At 48.7% G+C, this 20497-nt stretch overlaps 1 protein-coding gene across 15 annotated transcripts in view; it reads right to left on the reverse strand.

Annotated features, from left to right (window-relative positions):
• The window catches only part of dmd (dystrophin), a 3042490-nt gene that overhangs the window by 326540 nt on the left and 2695453 nt on the right, over nt 1-20497 (reverse strand). For all 15 annotated transcript variants that reach the window (XM_072513983.1, XM_072513987.1, XM_072513978.1 and 12 more), the window contains one exon: nt 16970-17238. In XM_072513983.1, coding sequence (XP_072370084.1) covers nt 16970-17238 — 269 coding nt within the window. The remainder of the gene's footprint in view (nt 1-16969; nt 17239-20497) is intronic.

Consider the following 20497-nt stretch of genomic DNA (forward strand, 5'->3'; position numbering starts at 1 on the left):
CGGCCCTGACCGGACCAGAACCTGTCCTTCTAACCACAATATACCTGCTGTGAAATTACAGACAAAAGACGGGTGTCCCACCCAGAATGACATGTCATCTCTCTGCTCTGACCGCTGACACTCATGTGAGGCCTAACATGCCTCCACCTTCCCCACCAAATTTGAAAATACAATGTCCAATCGGGTTCTCAACCAACAGCCTATGAGCACCACAGCTGGTGTGACCCCTATGGCTGAATGAAGGATTCAGTTGTGCAACCACAAAATATTCACCAGCCTCTGGTGAAGTGGTTTATCTGACTGCTTTTTCATGGCTTCTTGAAACTTTGAACAGCCTGTTCAGTCAGATAGTTCGACACTGGATGATAGCGGGCTATTTTTGTGTGTCGTATGCCATTTGCTCTCACAAAACACTAGAAATCATTGGCGATGAAGGAGATGCCATTGTCCAAAATAATCGCCTTGGGAAGCCCATGAATGGCAAACACACGGCACAAAGCCTCGACTGTGTTCGCCGAGGAAGTGCTCTCCACCTTAACCGATAACCACTTTGAGTGGGCATCTACAAGCAGCAAAAACATCTTGCCCAAAAATGGGCCCACATAATCCACGTGAACCTTGGTCCATGGGCAACCTGGCAATTCTCAAGGGTGAAGTGTGGCAGAAGGCGGCAAAGGTTGCTTCATTTGGTAAGTGTGACATTGTTGTATGAGCTCCTCAATGGCCTTGTTTATTCTTGGCCACCAGACATAGCTGCATGCCAGTATCTTCATCTTTGTCTGCCCTGGGTGGTCATTATATTACTCTTGAAGGAGGTGTCCCCTAGCCTGATGTGGGATGACCAACCATGATCCCCAGAGAATCATGCCATCTTCACATGTCAACTCGTCTTGAGAACTGAAGTAGGGCCTCAGCAGTTCAGACTTCTTGTATTGCCAGCCAGACTGAATCATTTGTTTGACCTTTGAAAGAATAGGGTATCTTTGAGTCCAGCTGCAGTTGTACCTCATGGACACTGGTAGGGTGTCTAGGAAGTTCTAGAATGATCTTCTGGAGTACAGATGGTGGCAGAATGCTCTGAGAAAAGGGCAGGCAACTTAAAGCATCTGCATTAGCAATTCATGTCAGAGGCTGTTGCTGAAAAACATAGTTGTAAGCCATTAACAACAGGGCCCAACGCTGCACCCTCACGAGGCTATAGGCGGTCTGGGCTCATCTTCCCTTAACAAGCCCGAAAATTGGCTTGTGGTCAGTCACTATGTCGAATGTTGACCATGCACATACCGGTGGAATTTCTTCACACTGAATATAACCACTAAGCCCTCCTTCTTAATCTGGGCATAGTTTTTTCCCAGAAGAGGTTTTGGAGGCAAAGGCAATAGGATGTTCCATACTGTCTCCCATTTTGTGGGATAAAACAGCTCTTAAATCGTAAGAGTACGTGGCACATGTCAGCACTATTGGCTTCGCCGAATCAAAATACACCAAGGGATTTGAAGACTTAAATTCTTGCTTCACAACTCGGAAGGCTTCTTTTCGAGGCTCCTTCTACTGCCACCACTTATTTTTCCTTCATGGTGCAATGGTGCCAATGATGTGGCTCGGTTCAAAATAAACCTACCAAGAAATTACTTAAGCTCGCTGACATTTTTGGGTACAGGGACATCTAGTATCGCCTTAACCTTTTCTTCCAAACCTGTCGCATCGGCATCAAATCCTAGGTACATCACTTCAGAGGCCTGGTAGGTATATTTTACACATGTTAGGTGGATCCCAGCATCATGAAACCTCTTTAATACATCCTCTTGGCTGGCCACATGTTCTTCTGGCCTCGTGCCGGTGACGAGAATGTCATCATGGTAAACTATCATCTTGGGAATCCCCTGGAGGAGATTGTCCGTTATGCGCTGGAAGATAGCATAGCCTGAAGAGATGCCAAATGGCAGTCTGGTATACTGGAAGAGGCCATGGTGGGTACTGATTGTAAAAAAAACCCGAGTCTCCTCATCCATCTCTAGGTGCAGAGTCGTGACTGAGGGCCAATGCCAGCTTAGCATAAAGGTATTTAATCCGGTGAATTGGATACCGATCGACCTGGGCAGCCTAGTTTATGGTCATCTTATAGTCCTCCACAAATCCTTATTGGCCGATCAGGTTTAAGAACAGGGACTATTGGCGCAGCCAACTCTGAAAACAGAGCCAGCTTGATTATCCCCAGCTCTTCCAATCTCTTTAGCTCTGCTTCAACCTTCTGATGTCCTGCGTATGGCACTTGGCCTGAATTTAAAGAACTTGTGTGCTGAATCTGGATTGACATACATCTTGGCTTTTACACCCTTAATTTTGCCCAATTCTTCATGGACGATGTCTTCATTCTTCCTCAAGACATCTTCAGGATGCCATCAGATATTTTGAAGATCTCCAGCTAGTTGAGCCGAATCATCTGTAATCAGTCTCTTCTCAACAGGAAGATTGACTTCCTGCCCTTTGTCGGCCACTGGGGTATTGGCTGTTCCGAGGATCTTCAAAATCACTCTAGTGTATGTTGAAGGTTTGGCTGCAGTATTCTTTAAGCGTAAAGACTGTGATCCTGCATGCAGATATTGGAAGATCCATTAACCCCCTAAGTTCATCGAAATTCCAACGTCGACTTCCATTTTAAGGGTTCCACCATTCACTATTAAGATCATTTCAATTAGAGCTGCTCTGCTCAATTGGACTGCATTCAACTAATTCATTAAATTCTATTCTCCAGAACTCTTCTCCACTATGTTCAGTGATGCTGTGCACTATTGTTATTTTTTGTTTCAATGGCACACTTTGCCTCGCACAGCAACATGTTTGCATGTTCCCCTTTCGGTTGCAATGGAAGCACACAAATGCCTGAACATTGCAGTACAACTTCAAAGATTTATCAATGCTATTCAATATTCCATTTCCATCTATTTAAAATTTTAAGGTGAAATAAATTGAAGATGATTGCACAATGAAGATGGTAAAACAAGTGTATAATATATGCTTTATGTATTTGGTGCTGCTTTGTGGTTAATTCTTAATATTTCTGAAAATACGCCAGTGTTTACATGCCTACTTAAGCATGTTTTTCTGTTAAATCAGTTTTATAAACACTGAGTTGAAATATCTTTCTTCAGTTGAGGTTCTGTGTTGAAAGTCAAGCAACAACCTAACCAATGAGTCAGTCTCATTTCTATTCCGTGAGACTCTCCCGGTGTCCCTGACTAATTACAGTGTGCTTTCTCACAAACTTGATAAATTGATTCAATTTCACTCATTGACTCGCTTATGCTCCAATAAAATTGCTGTAATGGTACCTGAATACCTGATAGCAGTACTACCTAAATGAGTCTTCCAAAAAAATTATTAATGCCAAACGCCTCAATGGCTTGATTGAGTAAAACAGCACAAAGGAGCATTAGATGTGCCAATTCTACATCACCCCGGTGAAACTTCAATCAAATGGTTGACAACAATGGTTCTGCTGCTAAAGTAATTTGTCTTGTGAACTATATGCTCATTTCGCGTAATATTTTTAGTTCAAGGAAGCAAAAAAAAAGCTTGAAAAATTATTTCCAGTTGCTGTTACCAGATACATTAAAAGAAATAATATTTTGGAACCTAATGAGCCTACTAATGTAATCTTGGGTAATGGTTCTTTTCATGATTCATAGTTCTTTTCTTGAATGATGATATATTTTAAGGAAATATTAATAATAGATTATAAAATAACGGACAGAGGCTATTTTTCAATGGCCATTGTTGTGATCAGCATAGACCCCAAAATCTGCCTTGGGACCACGTCTATTCGTACATAATTTACTGGTTACATCAGTGAGACAGGATATCCAAGTCTCTGGATAATTGGCTGTTTGGGAAAACAACATGTTCCGGGAAAAAACTATTGTTCAAAAAAAAGTAAGAACTTTGAAGAGTGGGCAAAGCTCTCACAAAGGCTTATTGAACCATATAGCATAGAAGGAAGCCATTAAGTCCATTCTGTCTGTCCAGGTTCTTTGAAAGAGTTATGCAACACGCCCCTGCTATTTCCCACAGATTTAAAAAAATCACTTTTTCAAGTACACATCCGATTATGTTTTGGAAGTTACTGCTGATTTGCTCCCATTACGATTAAGTAAGTGGCAGGGAGACCAATGGACAGCCTTCCTGCCCCACTGCTAATTGAGGCCCTTAAGTGGGAAATTAATGACCACTTAAAGGCCTTATCCTGCCGCCACTGGCATTAACCCTGCAGTGTGCAGAGGGCAGAGGACTCACCAAGCAGGGGGAACAAAAAGCAAAACATGCAGGGTTGCTTGTGGGCTCCCAAGGAGGAGGAGGTGGGGTCTACTGTTCAAAGGCACTTACGTCCTAATTGTAAGACTTGGCATTGGGAATGGTGGTGTGGTGGTGGTGGTCCTGCTGAGATTCACCTCACTGTCCATGCCCTCCTGCCTCTCCCCTGACCTCCACCCTTCCTGCCATTGCACACCTGAGCTGAGTCCCTTGGCATTCTGAAGCTTTGGGTGGTTGTCGTACCAGCAGCAGACTGCACCCCTCCAGCAGCACTGCTGAGTTCAGAAGAGCTGCTGGCCTGTGATTGGCTACAACAGGTGGGATCTCTGCCCCTGGGGTTCTAATTCTGGGGTAAGGCCCGCTGCTGGCCTCCTATGTGCCTGACTGGTACACGATGCAGGGGCCCTTCCCAGAAAGAGGTGATTATGGGGTCTCTCCGGTTCTCTAGCCAACGGTCGAGGTCCTGGTCCACAAGATTCCACCCATACAGTCATTTATGGCGTAGAAGGTGTATTTGGCCAATCAAGTCCATGCAGGCTCTCGGTAGAGCAATCCAGTCAGTCCCACTCCTCTACTCAATCCCAGGAGCGCTGCAAGTATGACACTGAGAGGGTCGCCCGCATCATGGCGGCCTGCTGCGTCCTCCACAACATCGCATGACAGAGGGCCGATGTGCTGGAGCAGGATGAACGCCAGGCCTCGCTCAAAGAGGAGCATGCGGGACAGGGGGAGGATGGGCAGGACATGGGGCCCAAACAGGCAAGGGAGGCAGCATGACGTGTGCGACAGGGCCAACGCGCACGGGACGCTCTGATCGGCTCCAGGTTCACCGACTAAAGGCGGAGAGGGACTGGCCAGGGACACGAACACCGCCCCCAAATTCTCCCCCCACCCCGCCCCCCACCCTGCCTGCAACTCCCTCTGTAATATATACTTGCCGCACTAAGGATGGGGGCCCTGGGTTGACAGTACAGATGGGATGTGCCGGGCCACCCACAACATCTGCTCATTCAGCACCACCCATCCCCCCACCCCACTCTCTGGCCAGACCAGCCCACCCCTCACATCCATCTGATGGAGCACCGAGGCAGGTTGTAACAGTGGTAACAGGTGTTTAATGTGACAACATATATACAGATTTGTGCCCTAGCCCCTAAAACTAAACTGTGCTCTGCACTCATGCCAACTTAACTGGTGCCCAACTTTCTGACCTTACAGGACCTAACGTTACATCGAGGTGGGTCGCCAGACAGAACAGCAGGAGTGGAGGTGGCCTGCTGTGATTCCTACCCTGCGACCTGTGTCCCCATTGGCGGGCGTCTTCTGGGCGACTTGGTCTGGATGGGCCTGGTGCTGCTCGGGCGTCCCAGGTGGTGTGATGCCGCTCGCTGCCCACCGGGTGCATCAGAGGGAGGGGGGTGGTGGTGGAGTAGTCCGTGCTGCTGTGGTGTTACAGCACCTCACCTGCAGGAATCACCAGCTCAGGCCCCATCACCTCCTCCTCGCTCGGGGTGCACAATGTACCCTGGGTACTCCATGGGATGGGGGTGTGAGTGGCGCTAACCCCTGAAGCTCCCCCACCACCTGGCACTGCTAGTCTTGGAGGCCCACTCTGGTCTCAACCAGAGTCTGCATGCTCGCGGCCATGGAGCACAAGGAGTGGACCATCTCAATCTGGGACTACGCCACCACCCATTGACTGCGTCACCACCTTCTGGGTTTGTGTCACATCAGGCAGTGACTGCGCCATCTCCCTCTGGGATGGGGCCACCTCCCTCTGTGTCTGTGCCACGTTGGCCAGCGCCTGAGCAACGCCGCCGATGTTCCCAGCCATGGTCCCAGTGACAGGGTCATGCTCAGGAAGGTCGCTGTGAGTTCCAGATAGCTCTGACAAATGGCCACCTGTGAGTCGGCAACCCTGCCCTGGGCCACGGGCGGCGCCTGCACAGAATGCCCCAGCCCTTGGACAAGCTGATCCATAGCCAAAACCGTCACCCCCAGTGCGTCCACTACAGGCGCAACCCGTGCGGTGTTGGCCTGGGTGGCACGCATGGGCGGCACCAACTCCTGCTCCTGCACAAGGTTGGACTCCTCCACCTGCGTCTGCAGTTTCTGAGTGCTCGCCGACAAGCCCTCACGTAGTCTCTGGCTCAGCGACTGCATCTCCACAATCCATGGGACTGTCCGTTCCAGAAGCCCGAAATCCATCTGGACAGCAGCTAGTTCCTGGGGTCGGCCTGCCCTTCGACCATCCAGCCCTTCAGTAGTTCCTCCCTCTGCTATACCAGATCAACTCTGTGGAGCACACCAGATAGTGTCCCAGGAGCCTTTTCACTAAAGTGCCCAACCGAGGTGAATGCCTCTGGGATGGTGGAGGATATTGGAGACAGCTGTGACGGAAAGTCAGTGTCATCCTCCGGGGTCTCCTTAGTCTTGGGCGCAGATTGGCGTCAAAGCTGCTCTCCTTGTCGCTCCGACTGTGGCAGTGACTAGGGACGGGGGGCACCAGAAGGACCCACACCATCTTCAGCAGTTCCTGCAAGACACAAGATGTATGATTAGAACATGAGCTAGGGGGTGGAGGGGGTGATCGTGTGGATGGGGCTGATGTGGGGGTGAGGGTATGGGTAATGGCGCTGTGTGGAAGCCGGTGGGCCTGAGGGGGTGAGGGTGGTGTTGGGGGGGGGGGTGGGGGGATTAACACACATGTCATGGAAGTGAGACCCGCCTAGTTGCGGGTATCACTTCCTTGCCCGTGGCCGAATTCCACCCTCCTGGCGACCTCCCTTTCCTCCAGGTCACCGACCACGTCCAGGGCCCTCTGCTCTGCCATGGTGTGGGGCTGCAGGTCTGGAGGTCACTGTCCTGTCTTCTCCCACTCCTGGCAGTTATGGGCAGCCTTCTCCTGGGGCGTGGGGGGTGGGGTGGGGGGGGGGGGGGTGGGGGTGGGGTGGAAACAGAAAACGACACTGTTAGGCAGTCCGACGATGCATGAAGCACAGGGGGTGGGTAGCTGGTGGCATCAGTGGCCATGGCACCTGGCCATGGCCGGCAGCATATGGTGCAGGGTGGGGGTTCGGCTGCCCTCCAGGTTGAGGGTGGGGGGGGGAAGGTTGGTCAGGCTATGGGTATGTGCGATGGAGGTTGGTGCCAGGGGCGCAGTGGTGCCTACTCACCCTGATCGCCCTGAAGAGGTTGTGCAGTTTCTTTCAGCACAGCCGGTCGGAACGGTGTTGCCCACGGTGCTCACGGCCTCTGCCACCTGCGCCTAGGCACGGCGAATGGTTGTAGCTGGTAGCCTCATTCCTGGCCCTGGGAACAGGGTAATTTGCCTCTCCTCCACAGTGTCCAGGAGGGTCTCAAGCTCTGCGTCCGTGAAACGTGGGGCTGTGCATCTTGCTGCCATCTTGTTGGCTGGAATGGTTTCTGTGGGGAGTGAAGTGTGTATATGCGGCTGCAGCTTGTCAGTCGTCCGAGTGTCAATCGTGAAACCGGCGAATCCTGCACCGTTTCTCATTGGAATCGATTGTGTTCCACGTGGCGCCGGTGCTAGCTCCTTAATAGTAGCTTAATCGGCCCAGGTGCAGCGCTGGTTTTGCTGTCGTGGAACTCCACAAATTCTGCGTCGGTGTCAACACTTAGTCTCAGAAATGAAGAATCCTGCCCATACTCTTACATTCCTCTCCTCTCCCCTCTCAGTCTATTGTATTTGGCCTCCTTTTCATTTCAACTGACATGCATCATGCACCATCTTTTTTTTGTTTCATCATAATCTCTATCTCTCCCCTTTTCCAAGAAGCCCTGTTTTTGGCTCCTTTACCTGTCACCCTTTTTGGAATGTCCCTAGCCTGTACCTTCAACATCTCTTCCTAAAAGATCAGTCATTGTTACCTTACAGTTTTTCGTGTCAGTTACTGGTTCCATTTTACCCTGGCTAAATCCTTCTCATTGCACTGCAGTTAGCCCTCTTCAAATTTAGATATATAATGTTAGATTGTTCCTTGCTCATCTCTATTACTATTCCAAACCTTATGATACTATGATCACTCTTACCCAAATGTGCCCCATGGACACTCGGTTCATTTGGCCCATCTCATTTGCCAGCACCAATCCAGCAAACCATCATCCCTATTTGGGTTGAGAACAAGTGGTTGGGTTCTTAATGGGTCGTATTCATGTTCCAGGTTTTTTAACAGTTTATGGTCCAGCCTGACTCATACCCGTCCATATTTTGGGTTTAAAATTACCCCAATGTCTCCAATGGAAGGAAAGAAGAGAAAACTGGAGAAGCAAACAAATGATTCCTTGTTTTGCAGCACTGCTCCAATTCCAGTTGATATTGTAAATGGATGGGAAGATCCCAGAAGACCATAACATTTTTTTTTCAAAAAACATGGAGGAATAGAGTCAGCGGACTGCTAAATAGCTCACCGGCAAGAAAAGAACATTTATTAAACATGAAAAGTTGGATTTACGGTACAATACGCCTTTACCACCGCCTGCACCCCTCCCCTCCCCCACCTTAACAATTGCATAGAGGTTTTCGGATTAGCACAGATTACACAGCACATCTTAATATGCAATGGTCTGATTAACACAAAGTTCCTTTTAAGCACACAAGATGACGGTGGGCAAATACACTCTCCATTCTGAACCTGGGTCAGTGTCTGTGGATTTCTCCACAGAATCCCCCCCCGATGATTATCTGAGTTTCCTAACTTTACTCCCTAAAACGCTCTTTAAAATCTTCATTCATAATATTGCTTTCCCTTAGTGGATTCCAAAATCCAGACCAGAATTAACAAATTACACTTTTAAACAAAGCTTCTGCTCCACTTTTAGCAGTGAATTCAGTCCCGGAATTTACGCCAAACCCCTGTTGGATTCCTTTGAATTGACTGCTGTACAAACCACTCACATTTACTTTAACTCTCGATTCTCAGATTGTATTAAAATGGCATCAGGTGTTTGATTGACCTTTAAAGGCTACTGTCCCACTTTAAATCTGGTTTCTGCAATTGTCTCTTTAACTCAAAACACTTTGTTTAACCTTCCTTGAATTATTCCGAACAATACCTTGGTCTCTATTAATTTAGCTACAGACTTCTTGGACACCTCTCTAGTTTCCTTAAGTAGCTGGACTTTAGATTTCCGGCATGTTTTCCCTAACCATTACTCCATAGTATGGCTTTAACTCTCGCGAAGCTCAGGGAGATGTTCCCTCTCTATCCTTCTAATTCAACTGCTTCTGACAGAGCTATGAGAGCTGCCTTCTCTCTCATTACCTAATTCCAGCTGCAATCAAATGAGCTAAACCAGAACTTAAAAGTTTATTAACCTTACAAGGCCCCAGTTGCTAAGCAACCACTGCTAGTACATTTACTTTTCAGGCCGTAGACATCTCTAAGTGCAACAGAAACACAGCTGGAACTCAACCAACCCCAACATGCAAACACTTTGTCCAGCATGAGTCGAACTACAGATTTTACCCTTCCATGCACAAAAGATTAAATTAAACCCACTTAAAATGACACCTTCTTTCTAATCTTTACCAATACAAATATAGGGATGGATTCTCTGCCACGTGCAGCGGAGTTCCCGATGTGTTGGAAATTTCAACGAGGGGAAAAATGTGATCAGTGCCCTCTTCTGATGCTCCAGTCCTCTGCTGGGGGTGGTATCAAGATTTGCACCCCATGTCAGCGGGAGGATGCAAATAGGTCAAAATAAGCCATTTGCATCCTATTAATGGGCTAGACACCAGATTCCCCATTGCTCCATGATTCTCCAGCTCTCTGGGCTGGGATTCATGCAGGCGTGTATTGGTAGAAGTATTTGCCAATGAACTTCCGGTTGCGGCTATGCGGAGCTGAGCCGCACGATTCGGCAGCTCCCGCTACCACGGACCTTCGGGCTCGTTAGAAGAGCCCCAACGGAACTTTTTTTGATACCAACCCGTGGGGAAGGTAAGAGGGAGGTCCCCCTCCAACTTTTATGAAACGGACTCGAAGTGTAACGGCCACAAAAGTGGCATTGGAGCAACGGGAAAAACCGGGGAAAAAAGACAAAATGGCGGCGGCCAGAGACAAAGTGGAGCTGCAGGAGTTTATCAAGCACTGCTTCGAGGAGCAGTGAGGTTTGATGTGTGATGGTTGTTGTATATAGAGGGTCAATCACAATCACGCGCAGGAAATGTTACATGGGCTGGGGGAGAGAGACAAGGCCGCGACAGGAGCTGCGCCAGAGGGGGCGGAGCGGGCTTTGGAAAGCGCGGGGTTTTTTGTTTTTCCCGTGCGCGGGAAGAAAGGTGGGAGGGGGAACTCCCACACGGGGAGGTCAATGGGATAGCGGGGGTAGCCGGGGTCAGCAGGTGTCAGCTGACTTACGGGAGTGACATGGGGGGAGCAAAAAAGCTAGCCAGGGGTGTAGCGGGGGGGGAGGGAAGGGGGGGGGGGGAAGCGTTGCTGCTGCACTGGCCGAAAGGGAATGGGACATAGAAGGTGGTCGGGACGGGGGTCCCCCGTCTGGGGGACTGGAGGGTGAGGGAGGTGTGGACATGGGACTGGCCCAGAAAAGGAGATGGCTAGTCGGGGGGAGGGAGGGGGTGTGGGGGGGGGGGGGGGCGAGGCCCCTCCAATCCAGTTGATAACGTGGAACGTGAGGGGCCTGAATGGGCCGGTGAAGAGGGCTTGAGTGTTCGCGCACTTAAAGGGACTGAAGGTGGACGTGGTCATGCTCCAAGAGACACACCTGAAGGTGGCGGACCAGGTCAGGTTAAGAAAGGGATGGGTAGGACAGGTATTCCACTCGGGACTGGACGCGAAGAATAGAGGGGTGGCAATATTGCTGGGAAAGCGGGTGTCATTTGAGGCCAAGACTATTGTAGTGGACAATGGAGGGTGATATGTAATGGTGAGCGGTAGGCTGCAAGGGACGTGGGTGGTGTTGGTAAACGTATACGCCCCGAACTGGGATGATGCAGGATTCATGAAGCGCGTGTTGGGGCGCATTCCGGACCTGGAGATAGGAGGCCTGATAATGGGAGGGGACTTCAATACAGTGTTGGATCCAGCACTGGACCGCTCCAAATCAAGGACTGGAAAGAGGCCGGCGGCGGCCAAGGTGCTCAGGGGGTTTATGGATCAGATGGGGGGAGTGGACCCATGGCGGTTTGCAAGGCCGCAGGCCAGGGAATTTTCTTTCTTCTCCCACGTACACAAAGCCTACTCCCGGATAGATTTTTTTGTTCTGGGCAGGGCGCTCATCCCGAGGGTGGAGGGGACGGAGTATTCGGCCATAGCCGTTTCGGACCATGCCCCGCACTGGGTGGAACTGGCGCTGGGAGAGGAGAGGGACCAACGCCCGCTGTGGCGGCTGGATGTGGGACTGTTGGCGGACGAGGTGGTGTGTGGGAAGGTGAGGGGGTGTATCGAAAGGTACTTGGAGGCCAATGACAACGGGGAGGTGCGGGTGGGGGTGGTATGGGAGGCGTTGAAGGCGGTGATCAGGGGAGAGCTAATCTCCATTAGGGCTCATAGGGAGAAGACAGAGGGCATGGAAAGGGAGAGGTTAGTGGGGGAGATTTTGAGAGTGGACAGGAGATACGCAGAGGCCCCGGAGGAAAGATTACTTGGGGAAAGGCGACGGCTCCAGACGGTGTGTGACCTGTTGACCACAGGGAAGACGGAGGCACAGTGGAGGAAAGCGCAGGGGGCGATCTACGAGTGTGGGGAAAAGGCTCATCGGATGCTGGCACACCAACTCCATAAGAGGATGGCAGCGAGGGAAATAGGGGGAGTCAAGGATGGAAGGGGAGCCACGGTTCGGAGTGCGACGAAAATAAACAAGGTATTTAAGGCCTTCTATGAAGAGCTGTACAGATCCCAGCCCCCAGCGGGGGAAGAGCGGATGAGACGATTCCTAGACCAACTGAGATTCCCGAGGGTGGAAGAGCAGGAGGTGGCTGGCTTGGGGGCACCAATTGGGTTGGAGGAGCTGAGCAAGGGTTTGGGGAACAGGCAGGCGGGGAAGGCCCCGGGACCGGACGGGTTCCCGGTGGAGTTCTACAGGAAGTATGTAGACCTGTTGGCCCCGTTACTAGTGAGGACCTTTAACGAGGCAAGAGAGGAGGGGACCCTGCCCCCGACAATGTCAGAAGCGACAATTTCTTTGATCTTAAAGCGGGACAAGGACCCACTGCAATGTGGATCCTACAGGCCGATCTCGCTCCTCAATGTGGATGCAAAGTTGCTGGCAAAAGTGCTGGCCACGAGGATCGAGGACTGTGTCCCGGGGGTGATCCATGAGGACCAGACTGGATTCGTAAAGGGCAGGCAATTAAACACCAATGTGCGCCGGCTTTTAAACGTGATGATGATGCCATCGGAGGAGGGAGAGGCGGAGATAGTGGCAGCTATGCACGCGGAGAAGGCCTTTGACCGAGTAGAGTGGGAGTATCTCTGGGAGGCGTTGCGTAGGTTTGGGTTCGGGGGAGGGTTTATTAGTTGGGTTAAGCTCCTTTACAGAGCCCCGGTGGCGAGTGTAGTGACGAACCGGCGGAGGTCGGAGTACTTTCGACTGTACCGAGGGACGAGACAGGAGTGCCCCCAGTCCCCCCTGTTGTTCGCATTGTTGATCGAACCATTGGCCATGTCATTGAGGGAGTCTAATAAATGGAGGGGGGTGGTCTGAGGGGGAGAAGAGCATCGAGTGTCGCTATATGCGGATGACCTGTTGCTGTACGTGGCGGACCCAATGGAGGGGATGGTGGAGGTCATGCAGACTCTAAGGGAGTTTGGGGAGTTTTCGGGCTATAAGCTCAATGTAGGGAAGAGTGAGCTCTTCGTATTACAGGCAGGGGACCAGGAAAGAGGGATAGGGGACCTACCGCTGAGGAGGGCGGAGGGGAGCTTTCGGTATCTGGGGATCCAGATAGCCAGGAGTTGGGGGGCCCTACATAAACTGAACCTGACGAGATTGGTGGAGCAAATGGAGGGGGACTTCAAAAGATGGGACATGTTACCGCTCTCGCTGGCGGGTAGAGTGCAGTCGGTCAAAATGGTGGTCCTCCCGAGGTTTCTGTTTGTGTTTCAGTGCCTCCCCATCGTGATCACCAAGGCCTTTTTTAAGAGAGTCGGTAGGAGTATTATGGGGTTTGTGTGGGCGAATAAGACCCCGAGGGTAAGGAGAGGGTTCCTGGAACGCAGTAGTGACCGAGGAGGGTTGGCGCTGCCAAATCTAGGGAGCTACTACTGGGCAGCAAATGTGGCGATGATCCGCAAGTGGGTTATGGAGGGAGAGGGGGCGGCATGGAAGAGGATGGAGATGGCGTCCTGTAAAGGAACGAGCCTGGGGACGTTGGTGACGGCACCGCTGCCACTCTCACCGACAAAATATACCATGAGCCCGGTGGTGGCGGCAATGTTAAGGATCTGGCGCCAGTGGAGACGGCACCGGAGCATAATGGGAGCATCGGTATGGTCCCCGATCAGAGGTAACCACCGGTTTGTTCTGGGGAAGATGGACGGGGGGTTCTAGAGCTGGCATCGGGTGGGGATTAGAATAATGGGGGACCTGTTCATTGACAGGACGTTTGCGAGCTTAGGGGCACTGGAGGAGAAGTTTGAGTTCCCCCCGGGAAATGCCTTTAGATATATGCAGGTGAGGGCTTTTGTGAGGAGACAGGTGAGGGAATTCCCGTTGCTCCCGGAACAAGAAATTCAAGTCAGGGTGATCTCGGGTGCATGGGTCGGGGAGGGCAAGGTGTCGGCAATACACCAGGGGGTGAAAGAAGAGGGGGAAGCGCCGGTAGAAGAGTTGAAGGGTAAATGGGAGGAGGAGCTGGGGGAGGAGATCGAGGAAGGTCTGTGGGCTGATGCCCTGGGTAGGGTTAATTCCTCCTCCTCGTGTGCCAGGCTCAGCCTGATACAATTTAAGGTGATTCACAGAGCTCACTTGACGGGGGGCGAGGTTGAGCAGGTTCTTTGGGGTAGAGGACAGATGTGGAAGGTGCTCAGGAAGCCTGGTGAACCATGTCCATATGTTTTGGTCATGCCCGGCACTGGAGGGGTTCTGGAGAGGAGTGGCGGGAGCAATATCTCAGGTGGTGAAAGTCCAGGTCAAGCCAAGCTGGGGGCTAGCAATATTTGGAGTAGTGGACGAACCGGGAGTGCAGGTGGCGAAAGAGGCCGGCATTCTGGCCTTTGCATCCCTAGTAGCCCGGCGAAGGATCTTGCTAATGTGGAAGGAGGCGAAGCCCCCCAGCGTGGAGGCATGGATAAACGATATGGCTGGGTTCATAAAGTTGGAGAGGATTAAGTTCGCCTTGAGAGGGTCTGCGCAGGGGTTCTACAGGCGGTGGCAACCGTTCCTCGACTATCCCGCGGAGCATTAGAGGGAGGTCGGTCAGCAGCAGCAGCAACCTTGGGGGGGGGGAGCTGCCTAGGGGGGTGGATGAGCAAGAGATAACATGAAGAGTCAGGGAAACTGGCACGTACGGGAGAGAGCCAGTGTACAAAGCTATGTAAATATACTATTTTGCCATGTATATATCTTGTTCCGCCCGATTTCTCGTTTCTTTTTTTTTGTTACGGGGGAGGGGGTTATTGTTTGTAAGGGAGAAAAATTGTGTTAAAAACTTTAATAAATATATTTTTAAAAAAAAAGAAGTATTTGCCAATGTGTCACTGGCACGGTAGACCCCATGATGGGCCAGGGAGGTAGGTATTTAAGGTAGGTGCCCCCAAAATCCATCAGAGGACCCACTCCTCCCTCAATGCAAATCCTTCCCACACCATCCCCACCCACAAATCCCCATCACCAGCAGAGACTCCCAGCAGAGACTGCCATCAGAGTCTGCCATCAGGGACCTCTCAGAGATCCCCAACAGAGAATATTTTTTTACTAGATTGTAATTAACAGCTTCCAGACAGCCTGATGTCTGGATTGTTTAATTTAATTTCCTTTCCCGCTTGAATGGATTTGCGTGAAGGGGTGTGTGGCCCAGCCGCCAGACCTCGCTATCAGGCCGTCCACTCAAAATGGCAACACGATAGCGGGATTCATGACGGAATCCCACGTGATACCCACCATGCAGATATTTGATTGGCAAGGAACAGTGAATCGCTCCTGAAGGCTGCTCCCAGTGCCAGCGCAAATAAGAAACGATTCAGCTCCGGTGGGATAGTCTTCCTTAAAATTACCCTTGTTTTACTAACAACCAATAACTCCTCCTACTGCCAAAAACTATCCCCCTCAGAAAGCATTTCCATTACATCAGCATATAATTCAAATTTATATAATTCATAGTTCACTTCTGTCAAACAAAGGGCAATTTTCTTCTACTGACTTGTAACTGGCTGAAATTGCTTACCACTACAATGACCGTGATATTTCTGAGGTACGAGGGGAGGTGGAGGAGCGTGTTTATGGATGGAGGGCTTGGGAGCTCAGCACTTGTGAGAAGGAAGAAGCCATGACAAAGTATGGCAGGGTCTCATTATAATTTCCTTATTCAATTCCCTGTCCAGGAGCTGGCCAAATTGAGAGATAACAGGGGCAGGAAAGCCTGTGGTAGCAGGTCACAACTAGGGACTATTTGTGATGGTCCCTGGAAGTTGGAAAATATCTCGCGACATAAGGCGGCAGTTTGTAAAGATCAAAGGGCAGAAGGAGGGATAGAAATCAGAAGTGAGGAAGATATCACAGAGCAGAGGAAGGGAGTGATCATAGGGCAAAAGGCTAAAGCACCCTGCTCCTCAAGGCTGATGAACAGTGTCTAATCTGGCTGTTCCTATCTCCATTTATTTTTCGGGTTTCACGAGCCTTAGAAAACCAGGCTGGCCAGCATTAACTTGAAATCAGGCTACCAATTGCGCTATGGGAGTCTGATTTAAATATTATAATAATCTGTTGTGCCTCTTGAAAATGAGACATAGACAGGCCATGCAACCTGCCGCTATGAAAATAGAGGCAGGCAATTACGTGATGCTTTGATATCACGTTGCACAATTTTAAATTCCTGCCTATCCTATCCTCCCCTTCCTGGAATGATTAAAATGCCCTCTCTATTGGATTTGGAGCCAATTTACAAATTTTGACAGATAAACATGTAAAGGTGAGCCCACAATTTCCTGTGAAATATTTACAGTGGGCAAGACTCACTGCTGGGAGTGCAATTTAAAAAAAAATCAACTCTTTGAAGTCAAGTCTCATGGGTGAAAGCAGCTGCTCACCAGAGTAGGCCACTCACTCCCCCTCAATCTCAGGAAGCTTTATTCTGAATCCAGCCCTCCTCATAACTGATTAGGAGTACTCAATTCTGACACTCCAGGGAAGAAAATGCTGCATTCTCAAGCCCTAATATTGTTCATACTAACAAGCACGCAGAATTTTCCCTCCATTCTATCTCAAATGTTCATTGAAAAGATAGATGTTGTTATGAAATAGATCTTCAATAAAAGTAGACTAATAGCAAAATCATTTGGAACAACTATTTGACCCACTCACTGCAGGCAATATTAACTGTTTATAGCAAATTCTGACAAACTTCAATAGTTTGTGAACTGTGGGAGATTTGAATGCAAAAGGACAATAAACTCAACATGACTATTCTTTCCAAACCATCCTTCACACTGCAGATTAATTTGTGGGCATTTACCTTGACTTTTTCAATATGGTCCTGCAGCGAGTCTATCAGCAGGTCCCCCACGGGTTGCCAGGTATCTTTGATGGCCTCGGCCTGTCTCAGTTTACGGTTCAATTCATCCATTGCATCTTGTAATTCCAGGAGCCTCTCCAGGGCCTCATCTATACGCTTCTGCCAATCAATAGAGCGAGTGCTCAACTTGTCCCACTCTGCTTTCACCTCCTCTGCATGCTTCCGAATTACTCTGGCAACAGTCTGAGCATTCTCATCAGGCGTTTTCACTGAATAAACAGAAAATAGAGTTCTGTTAAGAAACTAAAGCTCACGAGAGAAATGGGAAGTACAATTAGATGTGAAATTATATCTTCTCTCTTTAAAACATATTTCCTTGGCCAAACGTTATATCGTGCCTCGTAATATCTACTTCTTTGGCTTGGCATCCGTTTTTAGATTGCATTCTGTGAAGCAATCCGGTTGATTTTTCTCCATTAAAGACATTATATAAACAAGGTTCTCCTGTCCTGACTTCACATCGCGCTCAGGAAGGAAGACATAGAAATATATAAAATCAGACAAGGAGACCACCAATCGGCCCTTCCTGCCTCTCAAAAGCCTAATTCCGCTTTCCCCCATATCGTTTGATCCCCTTCGCCCCAAATGCAATACCTAATTACTTCTTGGAAACATACAATGTTTTGGATTCAACTACTTCCTGTGGTAACGAGTTCCACAGGCTAACTACTCTCTGGGTGAAGAGGTTACTCCTCATCTCTGTCCTAAATGGTCTACCCCAAATCCTCAGGCTGTGACCCCTGGTTCTGGACACCTCCATCATTGGGAACATCTTTCTTGCATCTACCCTATCTAGTCCTGTTACAATTTTATAGGTTTCTTTGAGAGCCCCTCTCATTCTTCTGAGCTTCTGAGCGAATAGATCCTAACCGACTCAATCTCTCCTCATACATCAGTACACCATCCCAGGAATCAGTCTGGCAAACCTTTGCTGCACTTTCTCTTATCGAAAGAACATCCTTCCTCAGATAAGGAGACCAAAACTGCACACAATATTGCAGGTGTGACATCAGCAAGGCCCTGTATAATTGTAGCAAGACATCCCTGCTCTTATACTCAAATTCTCTCGCAATGAAGGCCAGCTTACCATGTGACTTCTTTACTGCCTTCTGTACCTGCATGGTTACCTTCAGTGACAGGTATATGAGGACACCCAGGTCTTACTGCACATTCCACTCTCCTAATTTATGGCCATTCAGATAATAGTCTGCTTTCTCATTTTTGCTACCAAGGTGGGTTACCTCCCATTTATCCAAATTATACTGTATCTTCCCTCTCACTCAATTTGTCCAAATCACACCGAAGGATCTCTGCATCCTCCTCACAGCTCACCCACCCACCCAATTTGGTGTCATCTGCAGATTTGGAGATGTGACATTTTATTCCCTCAATAAAATAATTAATTTATTTTGTGAATAGCTGGATTGGAATTGTTTATTGTCACGTGTACCGAAGTACAGTGAAAAGTATTTTTCATGGAGCAGCTCAAACAGATCATTTAGTACATGAAAATAAAATAAAACGAAAATACATAATAGGGCAATACAAGGTACACAATGTAAATATATAGACACCAGCATCGGGTGAAGCATACAGGAATGTAGTATTAATCAGGTCAGTCCATAAGAGGGTTGTTTAGGAGTCTGGCAACAGGACCCCAATAGTGACTGCCTGCCAGTTTGAAAAAAGACATGTTAATTCTTACTCTTTGTTTCTTATCCATGAACCAGTTTTCTATCCACCTCAATACACTACCCCTAATCCGATGCACTTTAATTGTACACGCTAATCTCTTATGCAGGACTTTGTCAAGAGCCTTCTGAAGGTCCAAATAAACCTCATCCACTGGCTCTAGGGTCATAACAATATTAATCACAATTAAATTATTAAATGTTTTAGTTGGATTATAGATTATTATATCATAAAGTTCACATTTGTGATTTAGTACCCCCAGTTCAAGAATTTTGCATTACAGGGATGGCATATTGGGAATTTCATGCAGAAGTAAGGCTACATAATTTTCCATCAATTATATGGGTTGCATCAGAAGTGCCAATCAGAATTTCTAAATGTTCCTCCTGTTTCAAAGAACTCTGTACCAGCAAAGACTATCTTGAACAATTTACCCCATTAAATTCTGATTAGGTCTATTTTAAGGTTCACAGCAACCAAACAATAACCCAGTTCTTTGCTTTGCTTTGTTAGTGTGTTGTTGAGCTAAACATTAACCAGCCGTTAGGATGCAATGAATCTTTCTGAACTTCCACAGGAATGGCAAATCATGTGCGGAAGTGGGTCACACAGTAATATATGGAGAGCTGTAGTCAAGTGTAATCCTTGATCTTTTTTAAGACTATAATTATGAAGGTTCGGCACGGTGGCACAGAGGTTAGCACTGCTGCCTCACGGCGTCGAGGACACGGGTTTGATCCCGGCCCCGGGTCACTGTCCGTGTGGAGTTTGCACATTCTCCACGTGTCTGCGTGGGTCTCACTTCCACAACCCAAAGATGTACAGGGTAGGAAGATTGGCCAGAATAAAATTGCCCCTTAATTAAAAAAAAAGGAATTGGGTACTCTAAATTTTAAAAAAAATGTTTAAATGACCACAACCATGAATCAAAAAACATTAAATGTTTGATTGCAGTAGGAATCTTTAGAATTGAATTTAATATTCATGGGCAAGGGAAATAAAATGTTAATCAGGGTTCTCAGTACTTTAGAAAAATGTTTTTGGTATACAAAACAAATATAAATTTGGAAAAACAGTAGGAGACAAAAAGAGAAAATAAAAAGTAAAACTAAAACTATTTACACATCGGTCGGTATTTTTTTCCCCCCTTAAATTATTTGCAGTGGTTACTTCTTCCGTCAAGCTTTCGGGTTCCTCTTGTAGATTCCTGTCCAGTCATGAGCGATTTGCAACTCCCCAGGTAGAGGATTTTGTGTCTAGCCTGTTTAAAAGGCAACCCCTCCAGCTCTGCCCTCCCCCTTGTGGATTCACTGGGAAGATCTTGCTTTTGTTCATGTTGGGTTTGTAGCCCGAGAGAGATCCAATATCTTCCAAGAGTGCCATGATTCCTTCCATGTTGCTTGGGTGCGAGATGTAGAGGAACAGGTCATCCGCTTAGAGCGAGACTCTCTGCTCTCTGCCTCCTCTCTGGATCCCTTTCCAGTTCTTTGCCGCCCTAAGCTCAATCGCTAATGGATCGATCACTAGGGCGAACAGCAGCGGGGATAACAGGCATCCCTGCCTTGTGCCTCTGTGGAGCTGGAAGTACTTAGAGCTGGTGGAGTTTGTCCGTAAGCTCGCCGTGGGAACTTGTACATAGGTTTCACCCAGGCAGTGAAACCTTTTCCAAGCCCGATCTGCTCCAGTACCTCAATGAGGCACTTCCATTCAACTGTCAAAGGCCTTTTCTGCATCCAGGAAGACGATCATCTCAGGTGTTCTCTCCCCGGGTGGGGT

This window comes from Scyliorhinus torazame, chromosome 8, assembly GCF_047496885.1.
Source record: "Scyliorhinus torazame isolate Kashiwa2021f chromosome 8, sScyTor2.1, whole genome shotgun sequence".
Lineage (NCBI taxonomy): Eukaryota > Metazoa > Chordata > Chondrichthyes > Carcharhiniformes > Scyliorhinidae > Scyliorhinus > Scyliorhinus torazame.